Source organism: Nicotiana tabacum, chromosome 3 (assembly GCF_000715075.1).
Source record: "Nicotiana tabacum cultivar K326 chromosome 3, ASM71507v2, whole genome shotgun sequence".
NCBI classification, from domain to species: domain Eukaryota; kingdom Viridiplantae; phylum Streptophyta; class Magnoliopsida; order Solanales; family Solanaceae; genus Nicotiana; species Nicotiana tabacum.
Genome location: NC_134082.1, coordinates 129,478,820 through 129,505,718, shown reverse-complemented (window position 1 = coordinate 129,505,718; position 26,899 = coordinate 129,478,820). Strand labels below are relative to the sequence as shown.

At 38.9% G+C, this 26,899-nt stretch overlaps 2 protein-coding genes and 1 long non-coding RNA gene across 3 annotated transcripts; all 3 read right to left on the bottom strand.

Annotated features, from left to right (window-relative positions):
- Positions 1–1,864: 1,864 nt before the first annotated feature.
- On the bottom strand, positions 1,865–2,518 carry LOC107794275 (uncharacterized). The gene has a single exon (XM_016616752.2). The coding sequence runs from the start codon at positions 2,516–2,518 to the stop codon at positions 1,865–1,867; it is 654 nt and encodes a 217-aa protein (XP_016472238.2).
- Positions 2,519–2,611: 93 nt separating this feature from the next.
- On the bottom strand, positions 2,612–9,967 carry LOC107794274 (uncharacterized). The gene is made up of 6 exons (XM_016616751.2): positions 9,442–9,967; positions 8,840–9,355; positions 8,501–8,754; positions 7,867–7,921; positions 3,345–3,395; positions 2,612–3,291 (listed from the first exon to the last, which is right to left on the bottom strand). Exons 1-6 carry the CDS (start codon positions 9,965–9,967, stop codon positions 2,612–2,614), a joined length of 2,082 nt encoding a protein of 693 aa, XP_016472237.2.
- A 398-nt stretch (positions 9,968–10,365) lies between these two features.
- Positions 10,366–12,193, bottom strand: LOC142175087 (uncharacterized). Its single transcript, XR_012704275.1, has 3 exons — positions 12,005–12,193; positions 11,606–11,672; positions 10,366–10,570 (listed from the first exon to the last, which is right to left on the bottom strand). It is a non-coding gene; the product is annotated as an uncharacterized LOC142175087 (long non-coding RNA).
- Between the last annotated feature and the right edge of the window lie 14,706 nt (positions 12,194–26,899).

The following is a 26,899-nucleotide window of genomic DNA, read 5'->3' as shown; positions in this document are numbered from 1 at the left end:
TGGTGACCGGCGGCGTTGATGCCGCCGGGTTTCAGGCGGTGGAATCCTAGGGCGGCTAGGGTTAGGAGTGGGGGTTTGGGGGACGATGATGAACAGTGTAGGAGGGGGGGGGGTGTTCAGTTAGGGGCCGGGTAAGGCTTGGGGACTTATATAGGGGTGGTGTGGATTGATGTTATCCGTCCGATCAAGTAAGATGAAAGGCCAGGATTAATCCACTAATCCGAACGACGTCGTTTGGTCTAAGTTCAGGGTCGGCCTGTATCGGGTCCAAGGGTCGGGTTACAGGTTTCGGGTAAGGGTAGGAGATCTCGTCCGTTGATTGGATTTGATCGAACGGTCCATGCTGAACCGCGACTAAACGCTGTCGTATTGATTCTTTTCGGACTGGACCGGACCTGGGCTAAAAGGGGGTAATTTGGTTTGGGCTGTTGGGGTAATTAATTCACTTGGGCCTGGATTTTAATCCAGGTCCAATATTCTTTCACAATTACATATATTTTCTAATAAAAAAAAAAAACCCTAATAAAAATTATAAAACAATTTTTTAACCTTACACCAAAAATATTAATTAATTCATAACAATTATTTAACACATAGTCAAAACATCAATCACACAATGAAACATTAAAATTAGAACAAACGCATATTTTTGTGATTTTATTTAAATTATCTCTTAAATGCATAATTAAATCCTATATGCATGCAATATGTATTTTATTTTATTTTTTGATTTATTTTTGGAGTAGTTTTCGTTAAAGCAAAAATCACGTACTCACAATTCCCCTAAAGAGCGCAACAAATAGTTGTCCATGTGAGAATACATGTTGTTGTAAGTACAGTCCCACATTAGGTATTGTTTGTCCTTGTGCTTTATTTATTGTCATCGAAATGCATAGCCGTATTGGAAATTGTTTTCTGATGAATTTGAAAGGGTAACCTTCATTTTCTGGAGGCAAAAGTTGAATTTTGGGAATAAACACATGTTTGGAAGCATTTTCGCCCATCATTATTTCTGCATGAATGACGTTATTGTCAAAGCCTCTACATATAATTCTTGTACCATTACATAAGCCATTTTCCGGGTCCAAATTTCTTAATAACATGATCGGAGCATTTTTCTTTAAAACCAACCTATCAAACAACAAATAATATCTTTAAACATAACAAGCAGAAGTTCAGGTTATCTCTAAATGATTTTATAATACTCTTTCTTTTCTTTTCTTTTTTCTTTTTTAACTCCTTTAGCTGCTTTGCAAGCCACCAAGATAGTTAGAATTATTCATCCCTGATGTCCATTTTTCTGCTTGATTTTGAGTATAAAAAGGCGCACAAGGAAGACGACAGAGAAATAAACATACTTTATTACAGTAACGCAAAAATTACCGGGTCTAAGGATGAAGTATATTACTTTGTCTTTATTTCCTTGACAGTTACGTAGAATGTAACAAACAGAATATTTTAGAAATTATAGAAAAATCAAAAAGAAAAAAAAAACACCATTCACACAAAAAAATAATTACCTGCAAACTCTAAAATATTCAAATAAATCTGCAATTGTAGATTGTAAAGATAAAGCTACTGTATGTAATAGTATATATTAATATAATTCCCAATTCTCAGAATGATCTTCTATTTTTTTGTCTATCCTGAATGTTACATTTGCTATAAGATTTGAATATTGACTTCAATAATAGAACTGAGTATTCTTAGAACTAAAAGGAACGCATGCAACTTTTGTGTAAAACTCTAAAGGGAAAATTGTATAAGATGAATTTGCATGAGTATACATAATAGGATTACGGTAAGTTTAATAAATCTATCTCAATTAAAAACATATCGAGAGATTCTTTTTATATTGTCAGATCTAGTACACAATGAATTCACAGAAAGATAGAGAATTGCAATTTGACACAAACCTGTGTGGTGGAAGGCCACTTGGTGTTAAAGTATTTAAGTACTCTTCCTGGTAGTAGTTGTTGGTATCATCCTCTGCGGAGTCAAAACTCAAAAAAGTTCTGCTTTCACCAGGAAATTTAGCAATTAACATCTCATTTAGTTGATCAACATACTCATTTCTGCTAGCCAAGATAGTCGTTTCTGTCATGTATTTTGCACAACTTGACATTTCATCTAGAGATGGAAATATTTCTCTTATTAAATTATCTTCACCAGTACTATCACCATCATGTTTGACGATCAATTTTTCTGGAAGAAGGACCATATCATCTCTTATTGTAGGTTCCTCTCCATTACCGATCCGTAGTAAGAAATCGCTGAATGTTGGATCTGCTCTTGCCCTCATATTTCTTATTAATTGAATCTTTTCCATTTTATTCCACAAATATGATTTTACCAAGCTTGCATTTATTGTTTCAGCTCTGGTAGATTTTGGAACTACTGGTAGTACTTGACGAAAATCACCTCCGGAGACCATCACTTTTCCACCAAAGAGTTCATTAATATCCATTATATCTCTGAAGCTCCTATCAATGGTTTCAATCGTCTGACGATTGGCCATAGGTGTTTCATCCCAAATTATTAGCTTTGATTTTCTTATCAATTTAGCACCACCACTCTATTTTGACATATTTGTGATTGTTGTATCAGTTGTCTAAAGAGGGATGTCGAATCTAGAGTGAGTTGTACGACCTTCGGGTAAAATTGCAGCTGCTACACCACTTGTTGCCATTGCTAAAGCTATCATGCATCTTGATATGAGATTTGCAAGCAATGCACGATATAGGAATGTTTTTCCAGTTCCTCCAGGTCCATCCACAAAGAACAATCCCGCTCTGCCAGAGTCGACTCTCTCTAATATAGTCTTGAAAGCTTGTTCTTGTTCAGGATTTAGTTTTGATTGTGCATCAAAATCTTCGGACGATACATTTATAGACCTTTCTTCGATTATTTCTCTGCATTCCGATACATTACCATTATCCCTTCCATAATCAAGTTTAGGTAAGTCGTACTTGTCAATTTTCTTGCCCATGCTCTCTAAGAAATAATTGATGCTCTTCAATGTGCATTGGAGTTGAGCAACAGGAGAATTGTCATGTATTTTTCTAAAATCTTTTGACATATCTTCGTAATAGGTTTCCCAGAGCTTCCTAATGTCCGTTGGATTACAATGAACCAAAATTATTGCAAATAAATTTCTCAACGCTGATGGCATTTTGAAGAGGACCGCTTCACGTAAGCATTCTGAAATACTGTTGTCTGATTCTAGTAAACCTCTTTCCTTTGCAGTTTCTTTGAATGTTTCACACTCTCTTCCATTAACAATTAGCAAGTCTTTAAACGATAAGGGTCATCTGACGTGATTCAACAATAATCTCAAATAATACCTTTCGCCTTCTCTAGGATTAGCTGTAACATTGAGTAAAATTCTATATTAACTGTTAAGATTAATCATTATCATTTATCCAGATAAAATACAACAGGGTGCAGACTGTCAGTATAATGTAGCCAAGTCAATGAATGATGCCAAAATATATTCCTTCTTTACTTAAAAGAAGTGTCGTTATTTAAACATGTTGGATTCCGAATTCTTGTTGAAGCCTTAGAATATTCTTAGCTGATAAGAATTGAAATATATTTATCAAGAAACGTATAACACCAGCTTCTAACTTTGCTGTAGACAAGTGCAAATAGTTTTTGATAATTTTGCATTATACACATTTGTATCTATTTTTGTTTGCAGCACAAAAAATATTTTCCATTTAGTATCTTCATCACGTTAACTTCAACTCGGCCATATGCCAAAAATAGATTAGGCATTAGTTGATGTAACGATCTGACCGGTTGTTTTGAACTTTCGCACTTTGATCGCCAGTTCTCGGGCATGACTTGCCCCGTGTAACATATTATGACTGATGTAGATCGTTAGTTTTGGTTTTCAGGAAAAATCAGAATGAATTTGAAGGAACATTCTCAGTTGAAAGCTTTGAATTTGAAAGGTTTGACCAAGAGTTGACTTGTTTGTATATGATCTCGGATCGGAATTTTTATGATTTGGTTAGCTCCGTTAGGTGATTTATGACTTAGGAGCGCGATCGGAATGCATTTTGGAAGTCTGTGGAAGGATTTGACTCGAATTGGCAAAGTTAGTATTTTGGCGAATTCCGGTTGATATGGGAGATTTTGATCCGAGGGTCGGAATAGAATTCCGAGAGTTGTTGTAGCTTTGTTATGTCATTAGTGATGTGTGTCAAATATTTCAGGTTATTCGGACATCATTTTGTCGGGTTTTTGATCGAAAGTGTATTTCGGAAGTTTTTGGAAACTTAGGCTTGAATTCGATGAGTTTTGGGTAATTTGATGTTTTTTGAGGTGTTTTGATGATTGGAACAGGTTTGAATGATGTTATGAATTTGGCATGTTTGGTCGGGGTCCCATGAGGCTCGGATAAGTTTTGGAAGAGTTTTTGGAAGATTTTGCCGTTTTGAGCATAAGCATGTAATGATCTAAAGGTCCATTTTTAGTTACAGAGATCGAAATTTGATTTCGAGACTTCCGGAATTTTGATAATGAATTATAGGAGTGATATTAAAATTTTGGTCTAATTTCATCAAGTCGCGATTGGGTTTTTCACCCGAATCATATGTTAATTGTTTAACGAGTAAAATGGGTATCGCACTAAGCAAACGAGCTCCGAATTGAGTTTCGATTGAAGGACTATGTTTATATCATTATTTATGACTCATAGGAACAAGAATCATTAAATTCCGAGGTCCTTGGCCCGAGAAATAAATTTTTGAGTAAAATTATTTTCTGAAAATATTTAAGGAAAATGGAAATAAAATTTGATTAGAAAGTGATGATATCGGGTCCGTATTTTGGTTCCGGCATTCGGTACAGGTCTTATATATAGTTTAGGCACTTTCTGTAAAGTTTGGTTGAAAACGGGCGTCGTTTGACGTGTTTCGGACTCAAGATGGAAAATTTGATGTTTTATGAAATTTGAAAGAATTCTTGGATTTTAAAGCTTAACTCACGGTATATGACGTTATTTTGGCGATTTGATCGCACGGTTAAGCTCGTAGGATATTGTTGAGTTAGTGTATGTGTTTGTTTAGGAGCTTCGAGGGCTCGTGAGTGTTTCGGAGGTGTCTCGGAGTGATTTCGGACTTAGGAAAAATTGCAGAAAATTACAAAAACAGTACCGTGAACAGTACCCAGTGAACAGTACCGTGAACAGTACCCCGTAAATAGTACCCCATGAACAGTACCGTGTACAGTGAACAATGAGCAGTACTCAATGAACAGTAAAAATGTATGCACAGTAAAAACGTATGGACAGTACCCCGAAAATTTCTGGACAGTGTGTAATTCGGGCAGTCCGAGAGTTTTCTCATTTTTTTGAGCTATGGAGCTCGGATTGAAGCGATTTTTGAAGCGATTTTTACCATATGAATTGGAGTAAGTATTCTATATCCAAAAGTGATTATATTTAATGATTTCATGGTTATTTTCATCATGAATTAGTGAATCAAATGGAAGAAATTGGAGAAAATTGTAAACCTTTCAAAAACGAAAATTCTAGATTTGGAGACCGAATTGTTGTCGGATTTTGGTAAAATTTGTATGGTTGGACTCTTAATTGGATGGGGTTTCATATTTTGTAACTTTTACCGGGTTCCGAGATGTGGGCCCCACGGGCGAATTTTGAGTGTGATTTCGGATTTTTGATGGAAAATGTAGAATTCCAAATGGAATTAATTCCTATAATTTTTATTAACTGAAGAATCATTATGGCTAGATTCGAGGCATTCAGAGGTCAATTCAAGGGGCAAAGGCATCGCGAGCTAGAGAATTAGCCGGTTCGAGGTGAGTAATGATTGTAAATGATGTCCTGAGGGTTTGAAACCCCGGATTGCACATTGTAGTGCTATATTGAGGTGAGACACGTGCTGGATGATGAGTGCAAGGTCCTTTACTACTGGGGATTGTGACTTGGTCCATCCCGTATTGATGATTTTACTGCATATTTGATTGAAACTGATTTGTTATCATCATGATTTGGGCTGATTGCCGTATCTGGGCTTCGTGCCAATTATTTGAACCCTTCGGGGATTTTTATCACTATTTCCTCACTGTTTTGACTTATATTTAAACTCAGTCCTGTTGATGATTATTGTTTTACAAACTCAACCACTTTTATATAGATTTGAAACTCAAATGATATTTCTAAATGACATTTTGGGCTGAGAACTACTGTTTTACAAATGCCCAAGGGGCTTGTGGTGATTTTCGGACTGAGTGAGGCTGAGGGCCATATATGAGGATATGCTGAGTGATATAAGGCCGAGGGCCTGAGTTACTATTTATGCCACGCGGTGGCTTGAGTGATGTGAGGCCGAGTGATATGAGGCCGAGGGCCTGAGATACTTTATATGTCATGCGGTGGCTTGAGTGATGTGAGGATATGCTGAGTGATGATGCCACGAGGTGGCTTGATATAGCTCTTGGGCCGTAAGGGGCCTCTCCGGAGTCTGCACACCCACAGTGAGCGCGGGTACCCATTGTTTTGAGTGATTAATACTATGCCCGAGGGGCTGATATGAGTGATTGTGAGGTAGCCCGAGGGGCTGATACTATTATGATATTGAGCCCGAGGGGCTGTTACTGTTCTGATATTGAGCCCGAGGGGCTGGCACTGTTCTGATATTGAGCCCGAGGGGCTGGTTCTGTTGATATTATGCCCGAGGGGCGGTTTGTTGTACATGTTTTTCCCGATGGGCTGTTTACTTTTCTATCATTTTTGTTACTCACTTGTAACTACTTGCTTTACTTGTTGGAAAAAAAGAAGAAGGGATTTTCACTTGATTTCTCACTGCTTTACCGTTTAAAGTGATTTTTCTGCTTCAGTATGGAATACTTTGTGTTTTTGCGTGATTTCTTGCCTTCAGTCTTTATTTATTATTATTACTCACTGAGTCGGAGTACTCACATTACTCCCTGCACCTTGTGTGCAGATTCAGGTATGTTTTGGCTGATCGGAGGCAGAGTCATCAGGGTTTAGCAAGGTAGCTGCCGGCGTTCGCAGCACTGCTTTTCTCTCTCCTCATTTCATTAGTTTGTATTTGTACACTCCAGGCTTTCAGTTGTATTTATACCCTAGTAGATGCTCATGACTTATGATATCCCGGTTAGGGCTGTATCGGGTTGTGCTTCCGTTAATAATATCATTAAATCATATTTAAACTGTTTATTAATGTTTAACTATTTTTGAAAAGGCGATATGGGTTTGTTGGCTGGCCTTGTCTTCACGAGAGACGACATCACGACCGGAGCGGGGGTTTGGGTCGTGATAGTTGAAGTCATTGTGTCCTATTTTATTTCAATCAATCGTGTAACGAAGCTAATGGATTCAGCTCTAAGAAATAATGATGAACTCTTATAGACTGCTATATAGCCATATTGCAGTAAAAGGAATAGGACCCCCGAAAAAAACTATCTAGATCTACTGATTCTTGTTCTTATTGATTAGAACTTTAAGTAATGGCCCTATTCTATTTTGCATAAATAGTTCCAAAGGACTCGCATTTGTTTCCGGACTATAAATCACAGCTTCATTATACTTTTGACTATTTTTCCGCTAGCGTCAGCCTGTCATTACCCTCCTCCTTTATTTGGGTTTAGGATTGGCTACATTCTGAAACTCACATTTATGTTGTGAATTTTCTACCCCTGACTTCTGTTTTTTGATAGTCTGTATATCAGATCCTAGACTGCGTATTATTTGGTTGATGCCTTAATTGTTTTAATTTATCAAACAGAAAGTGCCCAATCCTACAAGACTAATATTGTTTCAAATTATTAATTTCATCAAGATTTATCTGAAAGAGAATAGATAGATCATCTTACCAGTAGCAATTCGACCAATAACTGATCTTGTTTTTCTTTTTGTCCATATCTTTCCCTGTGAGTTCCACACATAATACTCTGGAAATTCTTTATATAGGTATTGTCGTGCTTTAGTATCCCTCGAGCATGTCCGAAAATACTCCGTGAGCATGGTTAGCATCGTATATTCTCACGCAATCACATTTTGCAAATTTTGCTTGCTCTAATAGCACACTGTGTATTGACATTTCACAGAAACTTGTATAGTTATTTATTTCATCAAAAGTTTTAATTAACCTTGTTAGAGATAAATATTTACCTGTTTGTCTATCCGGGAGATGTAGTTGAAGGGTAATGACAGGAGGTTGCATTTCACTGAGATTAAATTCATAAATTCTCCATAGTGCTTCTGGCAGAGACACCCAACGTGTGTTTTGAAAAATTTGGATTTCATCAACTACTTTTTCGCCATCATCTGATTCAATATAAACAGCACACCTATCATGCCCTTTATATATATATACTTATAGAGATACTTGATTGCTTTCACTCCAGAGCAAGACTCCACATTAATATGACAATTTTATCTAGTTAGTAAGTAAGGATTATATGGCACAACCCACTGATTATTCATTCTCATGCCACGGACATTTACGATCTTTCCATCATTTCTTCTCTTATAAATAGGGTATCCATCCTTTCCTTGTATTGATTTATTACTAAATGGCCTAGGATAGTGATTCTTGTACTGACCATCCTTCATGCATGAATTTGTTGGACGATGTTTTCCACATGGACCATGCATCATATGCTTGACAACCAAGTCATGCAAGAGTGGATATTCTTCTTCATCAGGAAGTTCCGCAGAAATAAACTTGTCATATTGGTCTGCTGATGTTATTTTGTACCCTTGTTCAAGTATTATCAAAAGGTGTATGTGTGGTAGACCTCTTTTTTTGGAATTCAACCACGAAGACATGTGCCGCAACAGGACCAAATATTTTTTTCTTGAAAATCTGATCCTTTAAATCCTGTAATTTTGCCCTAAAAACTCTAGTCACTAAGTCTGGTCTATCTTGTTCAAGTTGTCCTTCGCATAGATTTTCCTGGATCTCCGCCCAATCAGGATTACATGTCATTGTGATAAATAAATCTGGTTTTCCAAAATGTTGAACCAAAGCCATTGCATCCATATACCTACGACGCATATCTCTAGGGCCTCCGATGAATGGTGCCGACAATATTACTCTTTGGCCAACTTTATCTCCTCTATATTCTCCAGCCATGATACTATCAACTATACCTTGCAATATTTCCCTTCTAAGTAGTGCTTGCTCTAATCTAAAGAATTCAAGTCTTGTTGTTTCTAACTTTATGTACATGTCAACCACAAATTGCTGCAATAACCGTCCGCACAATAGTAGTATTGTCTTTTCTCCTTTGCGTATTTGAAATTTGTAGCAATAATACTCTCTACAAGACACGCATGATTTAGATTCACGACGTACCTCTACAAAAATAAGTCGTATCTGTTAGTGTAGTTAATATTCAAATAAGAAAACTAAAGTGATACATAATTTAATTGCAATATTTTACCTTGCTCCTCTTTGTGAAACGCCTCATTAGCGGACGTGTATGTTGGGACATTCTGGTTTACATTGGCAACTTCAGATGTACTTGCACCTCCTTTTGATTTATATTTGTGTATTCCTTGGTGCCAGCCAACCTCTCCATTTGGAAAAAGCAGAGGATATTGGAGTGGGTCATAGCAACCATAATAATGTTTGACTCTATGTTTGTTGCTGGAATGCTCATGAACAATAATCTCTCTATCGAATGGTACATTTGGATTGTTTCTATCTATCCAAATTGCAGCAATTTGATCTACTGATGGTTTGTTGTAGACACGTTGATCCAGTATAGCATTGGCAACAATTCGAATTTGTAAATTTTGGAAGCTTGAATGATCCTTTAGCTGGAAAAAGAATTGTGCATAAGGATTCCCATCCATTAGCTGCCTAATTTTTGTCACAACTTCCTCAGATAAGTTGGCTTCTTGCAATTTTGAAATCCGATTGCATAATTCATTGTCCGTGTCAAAAAATATAATTGAAAATAACATGGATTATCCTCACATGGAAGCAATGATGGAAGATCGTGATAAATTTGACCTTGTGCCTTAAAGGTGTAAACTCCTTTTCTTGAAGATGCAAGTTCTTTGTCAAGTCTAACAACAAAAGACGTAAATGCAAATATACTATTATATGCTCTAATGTTTCGACGGAACTCTTTTGCTTCGTCTGACTCGTCAACAAGTAACTCGTATAATTGTATTGGAACTTCAGTATTTACCAGTCTTACTGTCACGACCCAAATCCCGGTCGTGATGGCGCCCGACACACTACTAGGCAAGCCCGACCATTATTCAACACTTAACCCAATTTATCAAAAACAGCGGAAAGAAATATCAATTAAGCAAGATTAAAGTACTGAAGATTTTAACAAAATACACAATATAATCTCACTAGGACCCGATGTCACGAATCTGAGCCTCTAGAATACAGAATATCATCCTAATACATGGTATATCCAAAGTCTGATATGCGGAAATAAAGAGATAGGATAGGAGGGAGAAGATCAATGGTTGCGAACGCCGTGCAGCTACCTCGATACTCCCATAGGCTGGATCTGCTGATCAACTGGATCTACTGAGCCTGAGACTGCCCTGGATCTGCACACAAGGTGCATGGAGTAAAGTGAGTACTCCGACCCAGTGAGTAATAAAAGTAACTACAGTCCGAAGATAAGAAAATCCAGTAAATACACAAAGTAAGCTAAAATCCAAATATACAACAACATATGGAACTGAGCAGCTAAACACTAGTATAAATACAAATACATGAATGCAATACAATGCAATGCATATGATGGTACATTCCAGTACCCACTACGGCATGCAGCCCGAGCCATCCATATTTATTTATCGTCGACGACGCTCACTGGGGGTGTGTACAGACTTCGGAGGGGCTCCTACAGCCCAAGCGCAATATCTTGGTCAGTCATTGTTACCTGACCGGTCAGCCATTGTTACCTGACCAATTTATATCATACAGTGCCATTGTTACCACTGTTCAAGTATATCATCCAGTGTCATTGTTACCACTATTTCAAGTATATCACACAGTGTCATTGTTACCATTGTTTCAAGTATATCACACAGTGTCATTGTTACCACTGTTTCAAGTATATCACACAGTGTCATTGTTACCACTGTTTCAAGTATATCACACAGTGTCATTGTTACCACTGTTTCAAGTCACTTTATAATCAGTCCAGAAAATAATATAATAAGCCCCTTGGGCATTTACAAAACAGAAGTTCCCAGCCCGGAATACATTTAAAAATATCATTTAAGTTTTCAACACTTAGAATTATGACTGAGTTTGCAAAACAACATTTAAAACCTTGGACTGAAATTAAATGATATGCAAATCATGCTAAGCAGTAATATCAATCCTCGAAGGATTTTACAAATCGGCACAAGGCCCCAAACATGGCATCAAGCCCAGTAATATCAATGAAGTATGTGTATCAATCACCAGTATAGTATAAACATCACACGGGATGGGCCAAGTCACAATCCCCAATAGTATCCGACCCCGCACTCGCCATGGAGTGCGTGTCACGCCTCAATATAGCATTACGATGTGAAAGTCCGGGGTTTCAAACCCTCAGAATAGCATTTACATCTATTACTCACCTCTAACCGGCCGTAGACTAGTCCGCAATGCCCTTTCCTTTTGAATCGACCTCTTCGCGCATCAAATCTAGTCAAAACCACAACGAATACGTTACAATAGGCTAAGGGAATATAACCCAATCGAAAAGACTCGAAAAATGTCGAAAATCCCGAAATTAGCAAAACCCCAGCCCCGGGCCCACTTCTCGAAAAATTACAAAAGTCACATCACCGGATTCCTCGTCTCGCCACGAGTCCGTACATATAAAATTTACCAAAATCAGAGTTCATTTGACCCCTCAAATCACCAAATCTTATTTTCAAATCCCTAGGCCTAAATCCTCAATTTTTCTACAATTTTCATGCTCAAATCCATACATAATTGATGTACTTAACTCAAAATAGGTGGGGATAACTTACCTTCACATTGATGATGAAAATCCCCTCTTGAAGCTCCCCAAAAATCGTCCATACTTTGAAGAAATGAAGAAAAGTGAGCTAAATCCGTGTATAAAAGAATCTGCCTGTGCTTCGTCGAGTTGTACCTTGCACTTGTGCTATACAAGTTGTACATCCTATTAAAATTGTTCCTTGTCGGACACCTTCTGTTTAAACACCCATAATGTCTTGTATAAATATCCAAATGACAAACGATTTGAATATTTAGAAACCAGACTCAAAGATCTTTAATTTTATAGGTTGTACACCACATAACTCTTTATATATCCCGAGATATGAGCTTCTAAAGTGCATCGTAAATTCTGCCGAAATTGCTCCAGCAGCCCTTTTCGATCCATCGTAACTTTCTGAGATGATATCCAAATCGCAAATGGTTTAACTTTTCGAAAACTAGAATCTATGGGCTACAACTTTCATTTTTTGCATTTTTTCTGATTTCTTATAGATTACAAGATATGAGCTTCCAAAATGGACTATTCGCAACAAAATTTCTGCAATTTTCTGCAATTTTTCCTAAGTCTGAAATCACTCCGAGACACCTCCGAAACACTCCCGAGCCCTCGGGGCTCCAAACCAAATATGAACACTGACTCTAAAATATCACACGAACTTGCTCGAGCAATCAAATCACCAAAATAACATCAAAATCAATGATTTGAGCCTTAAATCCAAGAATTCTTTCAAATTTCATAAACTTTCAAATTTTCCAATTTAAGGCCGAAACCCGTCAAACAACGTCCATTTGTAACCAAACTTTACAGGAAGCGCTTAACCAACATATATGACATGTACCGGGCGTCGGAACCAAAATACGAGCCCGATACCATTACTTTCTGATCAAATTTCATTTTCATTTTCCTTAAACATTTTCAGAAAACAATTTCACGAAAAAATTCATATCTCGGGCCTGGGACCTTGGAATTCGATTCCGGAAACACGTTCAACTCCCATATTTTTCTATGGACCTTTCAAGATCGAAAAATCACGGGTCCGGGTCCGTTTACCAAAAATGTTGACCAAAGTCAACTTTAACAATATTAAATATCAAAATTCTTCAAATTTTTCACATAATTCATATATTTCAACACAAAAATATTCCGGACACACTCCTAAATCCCAAATAACCTAACGAAGATATCCAAACCATAAAATTCGCATTTCGAATCCGATATCAAAATTTCCACTTCCGGCCAAATTTTCTCAAAATCCTTCAATTTTCCCTCTTTAGCTGAACGATTCCAAAATGACCTACGAACCTCCGAATCCACTTCCGATTGCGCTCCCAAATCCAGAATCACCATACGGAGCTACTCCCAGTCTCGGAATCCCAAACGGACATCAATAACACTGAAATACATTTTAAACCAAACTGATGCAATTTCTTCTAAAATGCTATCTTCCACAATAGGCGCCAAAACGCTCCCGGATTATCCAAAACCCGATCCGGGCATACGCCCAAGTCCGAAATCATCATACGAACCTGCTGGAACCTTCGGATCCCAATTCCGAGGTCGTTTACTCAAAATTCCAATCCTAGTTCATTTCTTCAATTTTAAGCTTTCAAAATAAGAATTTCCATTTAGATTTGACTCCAAACTTCCTGAATTTTAATTCTGACCATACACACAAGTCAATATACCTGGGATGAAGCCGCTCATGGCCTCAAACTGCTGAATGACGCGCCGGAGCTCAAAACGACCGGTCGGGTCGTTACAATCTCCCCCACTTAAACATACGTTCGTCCTCGAACGTGCTGAGAACTACACTGAAGTAGTCTGAAATCACTTGTTTAACACATCATGCACCTTCCAATGCTACCACTACTCCGTTGAGCATATTAGCTCAATAATTCTGTAGATATACTTATTTATTCAAGCAAATAAGCCATTAGGCCCAATTCCAACATCCTGAATTTCCCTGCCAAGCCTGTTTCCATCATACGACCACCATATCAATCTCCACACGCTGTACCCAAACATGACTGCATAACTTTGCTGAATTCACACTTTGCATCACTTTACTCATAGAACCACAATAACATTCTTTAAACATAATAGTCGAAATTCCACGAATCTGATGCTCCCATTGCATCTCATGATCTACACAGGTCTTGCTCTAGTTTATTTTATTATTATTTTTTTTACACCGATACGACTGAAGAGATGTGCCGAAATTCACAACCAACTGCTGAATCAACAATTCATTGGATCTACACTCCTGACAAGTTCTATTACCTTGTCCCAAACCAAAGAATGATCTTTGCTCTATAATATACTTCATATAATCAGTTTGCACTGACCCCAAATCTAGTAACCTCGTCTCACCCAGTACGAACTGATCAGGCAATAAGCCACCTCAGACATAATCAAAAAATCTCACAAGATGCCACAATGTGCCAGTATGCTATCAATTCGAACGCGATACAAAAGGAAGGCAAACTCTAGAAGGAACTACTCAACTCGCACACTAACATAGACTTCCTCAGAAAACAGGGAAACAGAACACACAAAAGCAAATATGGGCACTGAACTGAACATCACACTGTTGCGGCATGCAACCCGATCCAAACAACATACCCATGGCGGTGTGCCACCCGATCCACATATAGAACTCACATAAGGAGATATACGTCGAGCTGAATAGCTCATCACATCAAAATACCGAATATCGGTCATAAACACACTAAGGTGCATAATATCATTCCCAAGGAAACATATAGCGCTATAGGCTACAAACTCAAGCACAACTGAGGTGCGATACATGATCTAAGTCTCATCCTGCTCATATAACATCACCGCTGAGCGGAACCTCAACACATAAGGAATTTACCAAGCCATCTCACAACTCATACGATGCAATATATCTTTACATGAATTAACTGACCACAAAATAAGACCGCGACTATCCTTCCATAAAGAGCGCATTGCTGAAATAAACACAACTGGCCTGACGTAAGGCTCACTTCCACATTTAAATCTATCCACCGACCTCAAGTCGATCCTGATCGTGCCAAGCTAGGCCAATAATCTTTCACAGGTCCATAACCCAATAAACAGAGTGCCCTCCAGGCATAAATTCTCAAATGGATGATATTACCAAAATCCTCATACTTGGTTTAAATTTCTAATTAATCAAGTGACTACATGTCACACTTATACAATATTCCTGTGGGACAAGCTCCCACCATCTTCCGAAATAATTAACGTGTCTGCACATCCAAACCACCAGCTGCACTAACGCTGAAAAGCGATCAAGAATCCCTAACCAGTATGCAAAGCCTTTCTCACAGGACACCAACCTCAGGTGATACTGACGTCAATACCTATCTTACTCGAAACACTAAAACCCATATACTGCTCATCCGAGATAGTGACATCACAGTCATTGACCAAACTGCAACCTTGGTCCTTACTTCAAATTCCATACCACTCACTGCACCTCACGTGCCAATATACGATAGACGCGATTTCCATCACAACTCTTGAACCGCCGATAGGCTAATACTTCATCACATAAGACTTTCTATTTAACTCACTTCAGGAGAACTATAGCAGCATACAGGCGAATCCTCATAATCGTCGAATATGCCAATCTCTAAGTAGTTGTCCAAGCCACCATAACACTTTCTGGGATCCGCCTACTCATAATAGGCCCTAACAAAAGAATGCTTCAGAATAACATCAATCACTGCGGCCGACAAGCCTCACATGCATAACTCGATCACGCTGAACGAACCGATCACTGACACCAGTATAACACCAATATACCAACTCAACTATGGATAATCAATCTACTTCCTTCCAATTTATCCTTGATTGCCTTAGAAATAATAATATCTCCCTTTAACACCTAACTTATTTCAACCAAACTCACCCCGAGTGACCTTAAATCACAAGACCATGCTGTCTCAAATACCATGACCATTTCATGTCTCTCAAATGCTACACCGCAAGTCAAAACATCATAGAACATTCTGTGCCTTTCTTCAAAATTAATAAGTGGAATAGAAATAAAATATTGTTTGTATATTTAGTGAAAGATTATGGGATGAAATCTAAACAACTTACCAAAAATTGTTCCATTGGTGCACTTTGATGCCTCATCGAATGAAATAAAATTATTTGAAAAACCAATGGTCGAAAAGTGACTATTGCTTTCTTCAACTAACGTACTTTCCTTAAATCCAATCTCAAGCTCCTTGTGCACTGATTGAAAATTCGGATTTGCACTATTGATGCGTCCGTTTATGATATAACAGATCTTGTTTTGTTGTAAATAATTTTTCCATAACTCAATATAACCATTGAAAACTGTAGCGTGAATTTTTGTTCCCTGTAAAAAATTTCACTGTAAGTTAATCTGATGGTTAAAACTATAATATGAAAAGAGTTGAAATAAAATATTGATATAAAATAACAATTACCTTTTTGTCAACTAATGTCACAATTTTTCGAGTTCCTTGATTTGTTTTATTGTTGAACTCTTTTACTATTCCACTCCCAAACACTAACACTTGTATTACCCAACATGAATCAGATACTCTTAGACTATTAATTGGGACACATTAGTCTAACAATTTCTTTTCACTGGCCATTGCAAGTGTACTTAAAATAAAGCATGCATAAGAGTTTTATAAGTTATCAAAGTGACTAATTCAATAATTGATTATTTTTATGATATAAGGAAGATTGTTTACCTGAACAGATGTAATTGTTGAAATCTGAGTGATTCAAGCATGGAAATTGCAATAATGCAAATCATGTAGTATTAATATAACACAAATTAAAGCAGATAGTATAATTTTTAATTCTTTTTAAAACAAGCAACTTGAGCTGGCATAGCAATTATAAGTATTATTAATTATACAACAAAGGAAATAAATAATACTAATATTTAAGTGATAAGACTTAGATCGAATGTCTAACCGATTTTCTATGATGAATTGCAATTCTTCAATAACCTGTAATAAAATTTGTAAATTATGTGAGATGTGAAATTAGCCAAGTCAAAAACATGAAACAAAAACTATATAATAAAAAGTTATTGATGCAACAATAAAAATAAATTATTGATACAACACTAAAAACTGGTACATGCAAACGTGCTTGGAAAATACAAAGTAGCAAAAGATGTTGATATTAGTAAAAAAAACAACACCTGAAATCGCGATGTTGGAATAGGGCGAACTTTGATGATTAAATTGTGACATTGTAGCTTCTTTTATAGAAGTATTATGGTACACAATTTGACACATAAAAGGAATTTTATAAAGTAAATTTGTGTGTAGGTCAAAGAGACCAGAAAAATTTACCAAATAATAAAAACTTCTACTATAATGTTTCCTGGACGAAGTCAAATTCTAAACACTTTCCTTGTGTGCAACGGAACCTTTTCTTGTGCAATTTCACAATAAACTTTCCTTATGCAACAGTACAAAATTTTTATAGTTTAGGAATTTTTTTTGTTAAGTTTCCTTGGGTTAGAAACGGGACAAAATTTAATGAGAGTAAAAGTTTAGGAATTTTTTTTTGTTAAGTTTCCTTAGGTAAGAAACGTGACAAAATTTAACCAATTAATTAAGGAAAAGTTTAATAACAAATAATTGAAGAAAAATTTACCAAAAAATTCGAAAACTAAATTAATTAAGTGATATTTTAAATATTTATGAAATACTTAAATTACTATATTGTCCTATGGGAACTCTATGTCCTCAAGGGATGGAGCTCTTTGAGGCCTTGGCATGAAAGTCGTCCTCTGCCAATTCTGATTCGAACCTTGAGGCATCATATGTAGGCTGTTGGGACGTGCCTGCCGATCTCTTTTGCTTCTTACGAGCCATATGACCTGCAAAGAATACAAGAGAACCATCAAATATATCCTACATGTGTCAGTCGGATGGTTACTCAGACTTCACCACCCGATGGCACCAAATAATATCCCCCATTTATTCCATTCATACACTATGCCAAACCCCCAACTAGTGAGGTGTTCCAGGTTACAACCTCCACAATGGCCCCACAACCTTTTTACAAATTCTGGCATACAACACCCCACACTTACTCCCTCAAGTGATTCACGTTAAATATAACACCACCATTCACCAAATACAACACCACCACAACCTAGGATAGGCACAAAATGCCTCAAAATAGCACCAGAAGCCCCAAATTTTCGGCCAAAAAGGGCCCTTCACCAAACTACACCGCAAAAATTATTTTCAGGCCTCCAAATCATCTAAACAACCCCCACAATCGAAGTATAAGAAAGACCCAACCATTTTAGCATCAAACAAATCCACAAGAAGCAAATACAATAATAAAAATAGAGAAGAAGTAAAAATTGAAAGAAAATCTACACTATTCCTATCTAGGGTTCAACTAAACTAGTTTAGACTAAATTACACTAATTAGAAGAAGAAATAGAATAAAAAAGAAGAGAACACTTACTTGATGAAGGTTGGAAGGGGTGGGTAGTAGTGAGAGGAGGTATGGAGAAGATAATAATGGCGGTTTTTGGGAGTGAGGGAGGGATTTGAGAGAGAAAGAGAAGAGAGGATTTGGGTTTTATTTTGGGGGGGGGGAGGGTGAAGGGTTAGGTGAATTAGAAAAGGGGGAGGGGGGAAATTTTCTGCATACCTGGGCCCGACGGGGTCTGCCGCGGTCGCGGTTGAACCGCGGTAGACGAAGTTCAGAGAGGGGTTCCCACCGCGGTTCTACCGCGGTCACGGTGGAAACGCGGTGAACGAAGTTCAGAGGGGGTCTCTGACCGCGGTCTGGGCAGTTGTCTGATTTTTTGATTTTTTTTCTTCATATAATGTGTTACACTTACAACAATTTCGTGGGTTGCCTCCCACGCAGCACCTGATTTAACGTCGCGACACGACGCAGGATGAGCGCATTTAAGGCTCGCTCGACCTCTGTGGTTCAGTCAGATGTAGCTCAGACACTTCCTTTTTCTCGCTCATGCCCACATATGGCTTCAATCTTTGACCATTGACTCTGAATGTACAAGAGTCATTCTCTGTGGCAATCTCTACAGCTCCTGAAGGGAAAACTTCAACTACTCGAAATGGTCCAGACCATCGTGACTTAAGTTTACCTGGGAACAGACGTAGTCTTGAGTTGTATAGCAATACCATGTCCCCGGGTTTGAAATTTCTCTCAACATTGTTTTGGTCATGCAGCCTCTTCATTCTCTCCTTGTACAATTTTGTGCTATCAAAAGCAAGATATCTGAACTCCTCGAGCTCATGCAATTCAGTGACTCTTGACGTGCCCGCAGCTTCCATGTCTAAGTTCAGCTGTTTCAATGCCCACCACGCTTTATGTTCAAGTTCCACTGGCAGGTGGCAGGCCTTCCCAAACACCAACTTGTATGGTGATATACTAATTGGAGTTTTGAAGGTAGTTCTGTAAGCCCAGAGTGCATCATCTAGCTTCCTCGCCCAATCAGTTCTTGTGGCGTTCACAATTTTGGTTAACACACTCTTGATTTCTCTGTTGGACACTTCAACCTGTCCACTACTTTGCGGGTGGTAAGGAGTAGCCACCTTGTGGGGCATATCGTACTTAGCAAGCAACTTTTCAAAGGCCCTGTTGCAGAAATGAGTGCCTCCATCACTGATAATTGCTCGTGGTGTCCCAAAGCGGGTGAATATGTTCTTCTTTAGAAATCCCACCACCACTTTTGCATCATTGGTGGGTAACGCCGCAGCTTCCACCCATTTGGACACATAGTCTATAGCAACAATAATGTACTTATTGCCATAGGAGCTGACGAAGGGACCCATGAAGTCAATCCCCCAGACGTCAAACACTTCCACCTCTTGAATTGGGTTCATGGGCATCTCGTGGCGTCGGGAAATGTTCCCGGTCCGCTGACATTCATTGCAGCCCTTCACCCATAGGTGCGCATCTTTAAACACTGTCGGCCAGAAGAATCCAGCCTCTAGCACCTTTGCCGCTGTCCTAACCCCTCCAAAGTGTCCACCATATGCCGATGCGTGACAAGCCTGCAAAACAGAAAATTGCTCTATCTCGGGGACGCATCTCCAGATCATATTATCAAGGCATATTCTAAACAGATAAGGTTCATCCCAGTAATACTGGCGGCTTTCACGAAAAAATCTTTTCCTTTGGACCGATGAAAGGTCTTGAGAAACTATACCACTGGCCAGGTAATTAGCAAAGTCTGCATACCATGGCGCTTCCTGATAAGTGGTGGCGAGCAGCTGCTCGTCTGGAAAAGTTTCCAGTATTTCCTCAACCTCAACTACATTTTCAGCTCCCTCAAGTCGTGATAGATGATCAACAACTTGATTCTCAGTGCCCTTACGGTCACAAATCTCAAGATCGAACTCTTGCAATAGCAACACCCAACGAATCAGGCGTGGCTTAGATTCTTTCTTTTCTATTAAGTACTTGAGAGCTGCATGGTCAGTATATACAATTACCTTGGACCTTATTAGGTAGGATCAGAACTTGTCAAACGCGAACACTACAGCCAACATCTCCTTTTCAGTCATAGTGTAGTTCAACTGGGCTCCACTCAGCGTTCTACTAGCATAGTAGATTGGGTGCATCAGTTTGTCTTTCCGCTGGCCCAGCATTGCTCCCACTGCATAGTCACTAGCATCACACATTAGTTCGAACGGTTGCTCCCAGTTGAGGGCAACAATGATGGGTGCTGTGACCAGTCTCTTTTTCAACTCCTCAAATGCTACCCTGCAATCATCAGAAAACAAAAATGGGTGATCTTTTTCTAACAACTTACAGAGAGGGTTGGCGAGTTTGGAGAAGTCTTTTATGAACCTCCGGTAAAAACCGGCATGTCTAAGGAAGCTTCTGATGGCTTTGACTGAAGTTGGTGGAGGCAGCTTTGCTATTACATCAACTTTCGCGCGATCTACCTCTATTCCCTTACTTGACACCCAGTGCCCCAGGACTATGCCTTCTTGTACCATGAAATGACACTTTTCCCAGTTCAGAACCAAGTTAGTCTCGATGCACCGTTTCAGCACACGCGTCAGATTTATCAGGCACTCATCAAATGAATTCCCCACCACTGAGAAGTCATCCATGAACACCTCCATTATGTCCTCAACCATGTCAGTGAATATGGTCATCATGAACCGTTGGAATGTGGCAGGTGCGTTGCATAGGCCAAAGGGCATCCGTCTAAAGGCATAAATGCCATACGGGCATGTGAAGGAGGTCTTCTCTCTATCCTCCGGTGCAATGGAGATCTGATTGTACCTTGAGTACCCATCCAGAAAACAGAAGTGTGACCTTCCTGCCAATACGTCCAACATCTGATCAATGAAGGGAAGTGGGAAGTGGTCTTTCCGGGTGGCTAGATTCAACTTTCGATAGTCCATACAAATTTTCCAGTCTGTGACGGTTCTTGTTGAGATCAATTCATTGTTGTCATTTGTCACAACCGTCATGCCACCCTTTTTTGGAACATATTGCACTGGGCTCACCCAGCTGCTGTCAGAGATTGGGAAAATAATTCCCGCATCCAACCACTTTATCACCTCCTTCTTCACCACTTCCTTCATGTTGGGGTTCAGTCTCCTCTGATGTTCCCTGGAAGGTTTGTGCCCCTCTTCCAGCTGAATCTTGTGCATGTAGTAGGCGGGGCTGATCCCCTTGATGTCTGCCATGGTCTACCCTATGGCAGTTTTGCACTCCCTTAGTACCTGTAAAAGTTTTTGAACCTGCACATCTAACAAACTAGATGAGATAATAACAGGTAATGTGGAGTCAGGTCCTAGAAATTCATACCTGAGGTGGGTTGGCAATGGCTTTAACTCCAGTTTTGGTGGTTCTTCAATGGATGGCTTAGCTGGAGGAGTTTCTCTCTTTTCTAAGTGCAAGGGCTCAAACTCTAGATTTCTCTCCCAGAACGCTCTACCTTCCAATGCCAACACCCATTCCGCCAAATCCTCACCATTCACTTCATCTAAGTTCATCAAACATGCAGCCAGGGTGTCCTCACTTGTCAACACCTCATCATCGAACTCTACAATTACATCCACGACATCAATAAGAGAGCAATTGGCAAACTCACTTGGTCGCCTCATAGATTTCTGCACATTGAATGTTATTTCCTTATCATTGAGTCTCATTTTGAGCTCCCCAGTCTCACAGTCAATCAGAGCTCTCCCCGTGGCCAAGAATGGTCTTCCTAAGATTATAGAAATCTCTTCATCCACTTTGCAATCCAAGATCACAAAATCTGCAGGGAACACAAATTTCCCCACCTGAATAAGCACATCATCAAGGATATCGAATGGACACTTCACAGTCCTGTCGGCCAGCTGCAACAACATGGAGGTGGGTCTAGCTCTCCCAATGCCCAACCTCTTCTAGATATCCAGGGGCATAAGATTAATGCTGGCCCCTAAATCACAGAGCGCCTTAGCAAAGGCGAAATTCCCAATAGTGCATGGAATTGTAAAGCTACCTGGATCAGACAGCTTTTCAGCAATAGGTCTCGTCACCACTGCACTACAGGTCTGAGTAAGTGTAACCGTAGCCAAGTCTTGAAAATTAAATTTTCGGGACATCAAGTCCTTCATCATTTTTGCGTACCTAGGCATCTCCTTTAAAGCTTCAATCAGTGGAATATTTACCTGGATTTGTTTGAGCATTTCAAAGAACTTTTTATACTGCTCCTCCTTTTGATGCTTGGCCAGCCTCTATGGAAAGGGTGCAGGAGGTCTCTTCTTCCTAATCACTTGGGACTTCTCTTTATCAACTACTATTTCAACTACTGGCTCTTCAACTAGCTCAGCTACTTTCTCGGTCTCCTGCTAAATGTTCTTTTCTTCCTGAGCAGGCTGGACTGTCACCTCTGTCAGTATCGTAGACTCATCCAGCTCAATGGGCACTGGAATGAATGTCTCAGCCTGTATATTTTCTCGAGCTCTCTCTTGTTCTACATCTAGATCCCTACCATTACGAAGACTCACCGCCATCAGCTGCTTTGGGCCCTGATATTTTGGATTAATCTGGGTGTCTGCAGGTAATGTCCCCTAAGGACGATTGTTCAGAGACATTGAAATTTGGCCCAATTTCACTTCAATATTTTTGATTGCTGCGTCATGTGCATCTACTCTTTCATTTATGTTTGCATTGGACCCAATAACCTGCAACATCATTGCTTCAAGTCTAGTGAACCCATCTTTTTGCCTTCCACCATGCTGTTGCTGAGGTGGGAGATACCCTTGCTGCTGATTGTTGTACCCCTGTGGCCTTGGATAAGGTGCCATATTATTGGGAGGTCTCATACCTCCCATGCTTCCAGCGTTATACTGTGGCTGAGGTGGTCTGTATGGCTGCTGAGTTTGCTGACCCCAATTCTGATTGCCCTGTCTCTGGCCTCCATAGTTTGACACATAGTTCATGTCTTCAGAGTGTTGATGATGATGATCATGTTCTGCATTCCAAGGATTACCAACTGACTGACTAATGCAAGATGTGCACAAGCCCCCATTGGTAGTATCTACAAAGTGCACTTGTTGTTTCTGCCCTGATTCCTCCACCTTTTTGGTGAGTATACTCATCTGTGTTAAGAGGGTCGCGACATTTTCAGCCATGGAATTTGATGAGTCAAAAGGCACTGAGTGCACCACTGGAGTGATAGGTGCATTCCTCGTCGTCCACCCCGAATTCTGAGCCATTTTGTCAAGCAGACTCTGACCTTCTCTCCAAGTTTTGCTCAAATGCCCCACCAGCTGAGGCATCTACAATGTTCTTCATGCTATCTGACAGTCCCATGTAAAACCATTGTCCCAACATCTGATCTGGAATACCATGGTGTGGACATATAACCAACATTCCTTTAAACCGGCTCCATGTCTCATGCAGTTTCTCCATTGGTTTCTGTTTAAAGCTCACGATCTCATCAATTTGTTGAGCTGTTTTTTTGGGTGGGTGGAACTTGATGTGAAATTGCTTGACTAACTCATCCCAAGTTTCTATAGAGTTTATGGGGAGTGAGTTTAGCCAGACCTGAGCAGCTCCTGTCACCGAGAATGGAAATAATAACAGCCTGATTGCTTCCGGAGTTACCTTGGGTTGCCTTTGAGTTTTGTAAATCGACAGGAAGTTCTTCAAGTGCTGCTGAGGATCTTCGGCTGGTGTCCCAGAAAATAGTCCCTTGTTTTGCAGCAAGTGCAGCATGTTGTTCGTGATCTGGAACGATTCAACTTGTATCGCGGGCATAACAATGGCAGTAGCCAGATTGTCAGCTATGGGTTGTGCCCTGTCATATAGTGCAGCCTCAGGCACAGGAGGTTCCATATCTCTGACGTTTCCGTTGACGTTGTCTACGTCACCCATGTCAATTTCGAGTTTGTGTGTTTGATGAGGTTGTTGAAGTCTTTTGTTGGCACGGTTCAATATCCGGAATGTTTTCTCGGGGTCTGAGAGTCATTCAAGTAGTTCTCCAGTCCTCGTAGAGTTTCTAGGCATACAGATGTGCAACCACGTCAACAACCGTCAAAAATTTCAATCAAAAATTTGGTGTAGAGAAAACTGACTACACTAAGAATTTTTGTATTTCTATCAATGGTAATTGATAATTCCGTTAACTCCCCGGCAACGACGCCAAAATTTGATCACGCCCAACTATGCCTTATAAAAAGGACCCTGCGGACGTTGCAAATATAACCTGAGTATTCTGCCCAGAGTCGAATCCACAGAGAGTTAACCTATCAATCACTATCTTTAGACCCACTAAACTCTTGAGAACCAATTTCCTCAAATGTTTGAATCACAGTTGATGGTGTCTTCAATAACTAAAATTGCAAGTAAATAAACAGTTGTAAACTAAGGATGCTAAGGTTGTAAACAATAATGAGAAAACGCTAAGGTAATGACTTCCCCTATTGATGGGATCCCTTCTGTTTATGCTTCATACAAATTGACCAATACCTCTCTATCAATCATGAACGCTCATCTTACCGTAAATCTCTCCCGAGTAATCACAGTAATATACTCAATGCACTCTCCCGAGATACACTAGCTAGCTCTAATTAACACGGCTCACTTTAGATTGCACTCAAGGCTTCGTTATCCCTAATCCCGCCTTTAAACCCGCAGTTATAGATCCCTCTTATACTTTGAGAGTGGTGTTGTTCAACAATAACCTAAATATGCACTCTCTCCCGAGTTATGCACGCTAAATAGTCACAGTTAATTGAGGATCCTGTCAATTAACTACAACATGCACAAAGTTGAACAAATAAAGATTGAGACTAGCAATTTGTATTCGCATAAACAAGAAGTTCATCCCCCAATAGGTTCCATCAAAACCTTAGACAAAGGATTTAGCTACTCATAACTATGGGTAAACAAACTAAAACAATATTCATCATAAAACTTGCAAGAAAAATCAAAGAAAAGAAGAAAGATGTTTTGGGTGATCTCTCACAATTGTTTTTCCTTGCCAAAATACTCTCCAAATCAATACATGCCTCTCTTGGGTGGAGTCTAGTATTTAAAATAGGGTTTTGGGCTAAAAATCCCATATTTTGCACTTTAGTCCCTAAAGTTCTCCGCCTCCGCCGCGGTTCTGCCGCGGTCGCGGTCAAACCGCGGCCAAACATGCTCTCTGATTTTCACTTTGTCTGTAGGGATCTTCTACCGCGGTTCTGCCGCGGTCGCGGTGGAACCGCGACAGTACTCTTTCAGTTCTGACTTGAGCTGTTTCGCGTGGTTTACTTGACGGAATTTTACGATCGACCTCTTTTTCTCCATATTTGATCCCAAAAGTACTCCATAGCCTTATCTGGTCATGTATAACCTGCAAAGCATGAAAAACAATAATAAGAGCATTTTGTTATCACTTTTATCATCCAAACTATACAAGAAGGTGGTTATTTAAGGCCTAATTATAGTTAAATTCACCTATTATCATTGTCCTATGGGAACTCTATGTCTTAAAGGATAAAAAAGGCAAATGACATTTCGCTAAGGGCCTTCGTGCTTTTTAATATAATATATATATATATATATATATATATATATATATATATATATATATATATATATAAATTGCTGGCTATAATAAGTTTTTGCATGCTTGGTTTGAAGCTTTGTTGTTTGTCATTACACTAGTCTTTGTCTTTGTCTTTGTAGCTTTTTTGGATGGTTGTTACATATTGTTTCCGAATATATCATATAATATTGTATTGTACTTTATCATTTTAATATATATAATATTTGGATAAATTATGTTGTTTGTCGGCATTTCATGATTTCATGCACCGGCAATATGAAAGATAAACTTGCAATATTATAAAGAAAAAGTGAGGTACGAGATAGAATTATTATATAAAAAGGTAGGATAAAAGATAAAATATGAATATTTAACAAAAAAAGACAAGATGTGGGAAAAAATAAGAAAACGACGCGAACACACCAAATTGACGTTCCATAAAGTGGTTATGTAACGACGGATTTAATGATGCGATGCAATAAAATATAAGTAACAATCAAAACAAACATTTATACCTATATATATTTATATTATTATAAAAGCACAAATTTTTTCACGCTAAATGTTAAACGATTAAAATATCCTCGAAATATTAATCAACTTTTATACCCTTAAATATTTATATTATTTCTTAGAAGAACTCACTACCTAAGGACACAATTGAAAATAATACACATTAGGATAGAGAATAATGTAGAAGACAAGAGTAAAGAAGTTAGAATGCACAAACAGACTCTCCATCCTCTCACTAGACTTTACTCCTTCTTCCTTTTCCTCACACTGCATTCAATCACAATGACCACTATTTCTTCAATTCCCAACATAGATCCTCCTGATTTACACGTCATG